A 7,666-nucleotide genomic window follows, 5' to 3' on the forward strand; every position below is an offset into this window, starting at 1 on the left:
CCAAAAGATAAAAATCAATTAAAAATTGTATTAAAAAACAATCTAATTTTGCATCAATATTGTACTCATAAGTCTTTCAGTACTCAGGGGAGAGATATCCATCTCAAGAGTAACTTTCCAGCTCTCTCCACATATTTTCGCGGAACAAAACTTTAGATTTCATAACCATGTCAATAAATATCACAAGAAGCATAGCATCATGCCACACCTTTACAGGGATAAAAATGTAATGTTTCTGTAAAGATATTAAAAGTATAATATTCCTTGATCTTGACCTTACAAACAAAGTGAATTAAATATGTATGAGAAGAGCAGTAAATCCAATTGACACAATATGTTGTCTGCTCTTAGTTAGCACACAGGCATGAATTTCAATTCCAGCACTGTTGAGCTACAGAAATGGTACTCCATATGCACTTTCAACAATAAACTCACTGAACACACTCATGATCTACACTTGAAACAATACATAGTATTCATATTTCACACTATTCACTGGCTGAAAATACTTGCTTAATAAACTAACTTTCCTCCAATGACTTGAGTATAATAAAAAATATGACAGAAATTAAATGTAGTTTTAAAAAATGAAAAAAAAAGCACACCCTCTGGACAGTTTCCGACTTTCCACCAGAGGTTCCACTGTCATCATCATCACTGTTGTCCTGATAGGCTTTCGGATCAAAGAATCCTCCTGTCTTGGGGAGTTTCTTTTCAGCCAAATACAGAATATGACCCTCCGAGGATGACCATTCAAAACTGCCAAACTGACCTGTGGGGATATGTAAACAAATTATGCGCACAGTTTTCTTTTTCATGAATGCACCTTTCTTGGGATCTAATTTGAGCATGAAAATTATCATTGCCGTAATTATGTAAGTTCTTATTGAAAGCAAATTGGCTGCTGAGTGTCAGACTTTGTCATAAGTCACTTTTCAAAATGGTGTTTAGTGGAGTGGTACATTAAGCAGTCGAAATACGGGAAATAATTCAGTCTGTGATGAAAAAAAAAGGATGCTGCAAGACGATACAACCTTTACCATTGAGCATGTTTGTTTCCTTCTTGTCTGACAATTTTATCAAATAAAAGCATCAATCACCCTACTGGACAAGGATAAAACTCAGTTCAGTATGGACAATTTTGAAGAAGCACATTACATAATTTGTGCATCTAGAAAAGCCGAAAAAAGTCACTATACAGAATATTTGACAATAATCTTGCCACAGAAGCACATCAGTATTTTAACAAAATTTTTTGGTAAGTGTTTTACAGCGCTCGCAACTGCATAAGGTCATATGAGTGCGTGGTAGACGTTAAACATTTTCAGTTGGTAGGAAATTTTGAATTTTGACTGGGTGGCAGCCGAAGCCTACTCTTATCTATTTTGGACCACCATAGGATCTTTAACATGTGCAACTTGCACACGGGACCTCCGAGATCTTTTGCCCTTGTCCGAGAAGGCTAGGTGTATATCTTTCCTACCAGAAGATCAGGGGTGAGGCTGAAATACAGCAGTAAGAAGGAGCCAAGGAGTAGCAGTAAAAAGGCTGCAGAAAGAGTCAGGAGCCTGGAGGAGGGGGCAAAGGAGCTGAGAGGCGGGGGTAGGGGCAGAATGTGGAGACGAAAGCAGACAAAAGAACATTGTTAAAGAGCAGGAAAGGAGGTGAAAGGAGAAAATTTTAGAAAAGAAAAATTTCCGTCGCTATCCGGGTTCGAATTCGCGACCTATTGAACGAGAGACGAACACCTTAACCTCTTGACCATGAGAGCCCTTGCACATCAGTATGATTGAGTGTATCTAAAGTAATAATTGTAATAAACATACAGTAGGCTGCAGAGCATAGATGTGCTATATGAATGCAATTATTATTAAATATTATTGTCATTATTAATGTTTCAACAAAAGGCGTAATAAAAGGTAACTCTGCATGGTCAAAAAACATTTCATAATTTAAAAAACTGGGAATCCAAGACACAGTCCGTAGGGATGCCAAAACGAGGATCTAAATACATAACATACATAAAGAAAAGGAACGTACCATCATTTCCTATGATTTTTCCATGTCTCTCCAAAGCAAGAACATCAATAGTTTTCAGTTTCCTTGAGTTGTCAAAAATCTGGATTAGAAGAGAAATGCTAGTTTTTTTTAATGTGTTACGACACAGAGGAATCAGGCATTCGTCAGTTTTTGGGTATGTGGAATAATTGTATCATCTTAAATCTGGTTCATCAGTCTTGTTTTTGATTTTTTTAAAATACCTATCTATCTTTAATACAAGCCAAGATATTTGCAATAGGAGGAGGTGAGGGGGGGTCTATTGGTTTCAGAGGTAGAATTAATGAGAAAATGGCCACCAAATTTTGTTGACTTCCATGGCTTGAGAGTCCTTGGAAACTCATAATTTTTTTTTCACCTTTTATCAATGTTTTTAGTTTTTCAGTAAAATTTATGTGAAATATTTGGCATGGGATGTAATATTATATCTTAGATATTTAAACTGTTGAACTTGTTTAATCTTTTGCACCTTTGCATACTCACTGTAATGAGTGTTAAATAGAGCATTTAAAGACAAAATATGTTTGCCTTATATACATAACACAGTCTAACTGCTATAATTGACAAACCAGTTCAAGACAACCACCTGTACAAATGACCACTTCCATTATATTGACACTATTCAGGTGGACCACCTGTCTAAGATGACCATTTTCTCCTCCAAGATGGGTGGTCATCTTGGACAAATTTGACTGAGTAAATATATTTTTCAACAATTTTCATCTATAAACAAGTATTGTCCTCTTTCATGACACAGGAAAATGTAGTGGAGTCTGCTTAAACAGAAATCTGCAGGACCGCAGGATCTTTTTTGGTTTACCAAGACTGCTCAAATAGCCATGATTGTAGATAGCGTAGAGTTCGGAATGTCATAATTGAGGCAAATTTTGAAGAGTTCTTTCTCGCCTTTCTCATTCAGTAGGCCCAACAGCAAAAATTTTAGCTGCAAGTTGTATGCATTGTGCCTTCTGTTCAAGATTGTCAGCTTACTTAATCTACTGAAAAGTAAAACAGAGCAGATGAAAGAGATCAGCACATTGCAATGTGTTTTGCCTAAGGCTAGAGAAGTGAGAAAGCACAATGCCAATGACGTCACATTTTGTTTTGCTTTCTTGAAGCTCATAACACTTGATGATTTTCAGGGCTATTTGAGGGTTGCTAGAGAAGATTTAGATTACATAACCCTTGAAACTCTAGGAATAGAACCATTTAGGCTAGTTGAGACAGTTTTCTTACATAGACAAAGAAGGAAAAAAAAAGTGGGTTTCTCTTTCCTTTCAGTTTACCTATTTTTCAGATTAAAATGTGTTCAGTTTAAGTAGACTCCACTGTAAATGCAGTTAGATAACTATTTCAACTAATAGAAAGTCCAATAATAAACCAACTTCTAAGTACTGTTTATCCTCATTCTTTTTGTCTTTTCCAGAGCGGACAACGGCTCTCAGTTTGCCAGAGGGAGAAATTCTATTCCACAGCCTGTGCAGAGAAAAGAAGGTCAGCTAAATTCAGAGGGATGGGTTACATAAACATCCAACAGAATGTTTTGAACGTTTTATTTTACTGTTACAAGATCTTTTTACCAGACAAAAAGAAGAAAAAAATCATACAAAAACCAATAACAAAAATACTGTACAACCTAAAAATTAATTTATAAGTGTAAATCCAGAGTTAAATAAGGAACTCTACAAATTCTAAATCAAAGAGTGGAACTACTAAATTCAAAGAAACTTTGATTCATACAATGAAAACAACACAATTACTATTACTGCAAAAACTTATTGCCTTACTAAATCATATCTCTTGATAAAAAAAAGGAAAATACTTGAGTCAAAATTTCTGTCCATCAAAGACAGTGTAGAAACATAATTTTCTTCGAGTCCACAAAAAAAAAAAAAAAATGTCATTAAACTCCAGAAGAGGTAAAATAAAATCAATCACTTTAAGAAAAATATCAAAAGTTTTCATCATTGAAGTATGATAATGCTAATGAATGTTTTATAATCTAATAAGGACCAATATCTCACTCATTCTTCACTTCCTGAGGCCCATCTTGTGATAAAACTTTTCCTGAGGCCAAATCAATAGTGTGGGACCTATTGAAAGAGCCTTTTTCCTTTCGGTCCAGGTCTCTCTGAGACCATGTAGAGTTGACCAATAAAATGTTCCCATCACGACTGGTGGTTGCACTTGCGACAGCAGGATATGAGTTGACTTCACGGTAAATTGCAGCAATGTCTTTTGGCTGTGGGACAAAAATAGCAAAGTCAGTTAGAAAGAAAGAAGCTTTGATATATTTATGTTGTGGAAGGTTGGTTAGCTCCCTTTTTACTATAAATAATGGCAGTTTTATGTAGCCAACGTAATTCAATGCCATATCATCACTAAGTGATCGAACCACATCAATTCCCAAACGAAGGAGACCAGTTTTCTTTGACACTGCTCTTTCTGGATCTTAAAACTGTAGCCCATTGGTCAAATGCACCTGATTTGCAAGACCAGATCAGGTCGAGGTGGGTCATGAAAAGACTCTGGCCTGTGCACACAATGTCAAATACACCCCGGCTTTTCTCCTAAAAATTGACCCAGAATTGCATACGGGCCTACTGCATTCTTTTCACATTTGAATCTGACCTAACAATGTCAGTTGACACATAGTGACCTTCTAATATAAGACTAATTGGATGCTGTTTTCATCAAATGCACCCAATTGTGATCTGGAAAATTGAATTTGGAGATTTGATCAAACAGTAGAGCCAATTTGGTAGTTTTGAGCCTGCATTTTGTGAAGAAAGAATGTGGCCACCTTTAAAAGTATTAAATCATGATGAATTCATGAAAGGGATTCGATGAAACTTTCTGTGGGGTGCACTGGGTACCATCCGTCAGAGGATGTACTTAAAAATATAAAAAATTAAGGCAATAAAACAGAGCCTTACGGCAATCCTAAGCCTGCGCCTTGCCTCCCGTTGAGACCTCAGAAGTCAGAAGGGAAGGGAAAGTTTCCTCTCTTTTTCATTTTCAACTGCAAGAGACCAACTATCTAAGACGGCCACTTTTTTCCCTCAACAATAATGTTTACAAAGGGTAGTCGTTTTGGACAGGTTCGACAACTGTTCAATTTTCAGGATATATTCCGGTTTTGGCCCCAACGATAACCTTGAAGTGTGGGTTTTGGCTCCACCGATGATTACTTCTGGTTCTAAACCATTACTTTTCAACGCATATATATGCCGATTAAAGATTGATGGGCTGCAAACAATAGATATCAAACCTAATTGCAAAACATAAAATTGTGGTTAAACACAGGGAACCCCCCTTAATTTTATTAGGTCGGGGGGGGGGAAGCCCCTCTGAAAACCCCCTTGTTGAATGCAAAAGAAATACTGCTCATTTTGTACTGAAAAAATAGCAGCACGGATCATATCTCTCGATCTTTTTTGGATAAAATAAAACATCGAATAAGTACGATCTTGCTTTAACCCTGGAAGCACGCAGGCCCTATATAAAGAGCGTGAGCCAGGCTACCTGGGAAGCATGCAGGCCCTATATAGGGCTGACCTACTTCGACTGTGATGCGCGCAGGCCCTATATAAAGGCCTTTCTCAACGGAAAATTTAAGTATTCCTTATTTAGGAAAATGACGTAGTAAATTACAGGTCAAATTTATAAACATAGTGACCAACGACTTTGCAAGTTATCTTGACCTCGTAGAGCGTCTCTTGGCCAAGATATCGATCGATAAAGTGACCCGGTCCAGCTGAGGGACTACACGCTATGAGTTATCACTTGTTCCGCTGAGCTAATGTACTAATTGTTGAGTTCATAGCGTTTTGCGCTTTGTATTTATTTGATCGCATCATTTTCGAATGGCTCTCATGGTTCTATAAATGTCTTTTATCATCTGTTGTGAGCTGTAAATGGCCATTTTTCAGCAGCAGGTATACATATCTGGTATCTCAACTGATATCCCCCCCCCCCCCCCCCCCCCCCCCCCGCCAAACCCCCATGTTTACAACCGATCGGCCGTGGTGGCGGGGCATTTTTGGCGGGTTAACTTCCGGTGTAACGCTGAGCGCTTCTAGGGTTAACTCTTTTTATCCGGGCTACGAGTATACTCGTAACCAGGACCAGTCCGGGCTACGAGTAAACTCGGAACAGCAATAAGGTCACGTCAAAGAAGCTAGTTCTGCTTGTACCAAAATATGCAAATACGGCGATGCTAGCTCTGTCTGAATACTTAAATTTCCAATGAACATCGGTTTCTTTGTTTTTGATGGGTGTAGAAGCTTGAAAGATGTCTCGAAAACCCACGTTCTCGACCACGAAGTACTTTTTGAAGTGGTGCTGGGTTGAGATGGGGAATGAGACTAATTTGATGAAAGAGACTCTGAATCAAGTGCCGCAAATTCCGTTGTGGATGATAAGAAACAGGACTTAGACTCATCTAATAGCAATTCAGATCATGGTGAAGGGGTCAGTACTGGAATTCGTGCTGGGGCGATGGTTGGGGCTGGATCTATAAAATCCAATGGGACATCGTATGCGCAACAATCAGGATCAAGTGGGAGGGTGGAATACACCTCAAAATCTACATTCTGCAATTGGTGCAATTTTTAACCACATACATTTACAAAAACTACATTCAATTTCTAACATAACTGCCAAACTTCCTTAAAATCTTAGAGTAAACATAAGAAATACAGCAATTTGAAATATACAACACTTAATTCCAACTCATATAATGGCGCGACGGCCCCAGGACAGGGACAGAGACAGAGTCCGCGGGGGTACGGCCAGGATAAAAAGAGTTAAGTCAGTATCGATATCCAGTAGATCTAGATCTACTAAATGTCGAATTTTCATTACCTTACCCCTTACGCTACGATACGGTAAAGTTATGTGATCTAGATCTAGATCTACAGTACTGTCTGGCCATCTCGGCCGTCTGGACAAGTCGGCCGCCCGCCTAGGGGAGTGTTGTTACCTGCCGCAGGACAACCATGGTGGTAGATCTAGATCTGGAGTCTAGCAGCGAATTCTTAGACGTCCTGAGCCTGAGTCTGATCAAAGAACAAAATTGCTACTAAATGCTGCAAAAAGTTCTTATCAATAAGAAAGCACTCAGCGCAGGTATAAATTGAAGCTACACTCCAACCAACTGCAGCGACAAAAAGTTGTGAAAGGCAAGAGCGTGAGAAAAATCAGAGTCTAGATTTAGATTAAATATTGCTTTTATATCAGCTGATCCGCTGTGATGCTGATACTGAGTCTGCTGGTTTTGGACACCGGAATAGTGTATCCTAACTCTGATTAGTGGAGAGCGCCAAGAAGCTACCGTTTTCTGTTGCATTCGAAGTTTTAATAATATTATAATTTTTTTTTTCAAAGAAGAATAGATGGGTAGATCTATATGAAGGTAATTTTACATCATTTAGCAGCCGGCTGCTTCAACCCTTTTCAGGCAAAGGGCTAAGTAGAACCCTGCATCCCTAGCTACAGACCGACGAGATAGTACGTAATATTAGAAGCTATAATATCCCCCCACACACACATAGATACACACACCGACACACACACCGACACACATACACACACACACACACACACA

At 38.4% G+C, this 7,666-nt stretch overlaps 1 protein-coding gene across 1 annotated transcript in view; it reads right to left on the minus strand.

The window, feature by feature from the left end:
• The window catches only part of LOC101848254 (acylamino-acid-releasing enzyme), a gene marked incomplete in the record, with an annotated part of 39,323 nt that extends 31,963 nt beyond the window's left edge, over positions 1–7,360 (minus strand). The window contains 5 exon segments of the mRNA XM_005111730.3: positions 606–772; positions 2,041–2,119; positions 3,444–3,534; positions 4,083–4,300; positions 7,043–7,360. Of these exon segments, the coding sequence (XP_005111787.2) occupies positions 606–772; positions 2,041–2,119; positions 3,444–3,534; positions 4,083–4,300; positions 7,043–7,060 (573 nt within the window).
• Between the last annotated feature and the right edge of the window lie 306 nt (positions 7,361–7,666).

This window comes from Aplysia californica, unplaced genomic scaffold, assembly GCF_000002075.1.
Source record: "Aplysia californica isolate F4 #8 unplaced genomic scaffold, AplCal3.0 scaffold01110, whole genome shotgun sequence".
Taxonomy (NCBI): Eukaryota; Metazoa; Mollusca; class Gastropoda; order Aplysiida; family Aplysiidae; genus Aplysia; species Aplysia californica.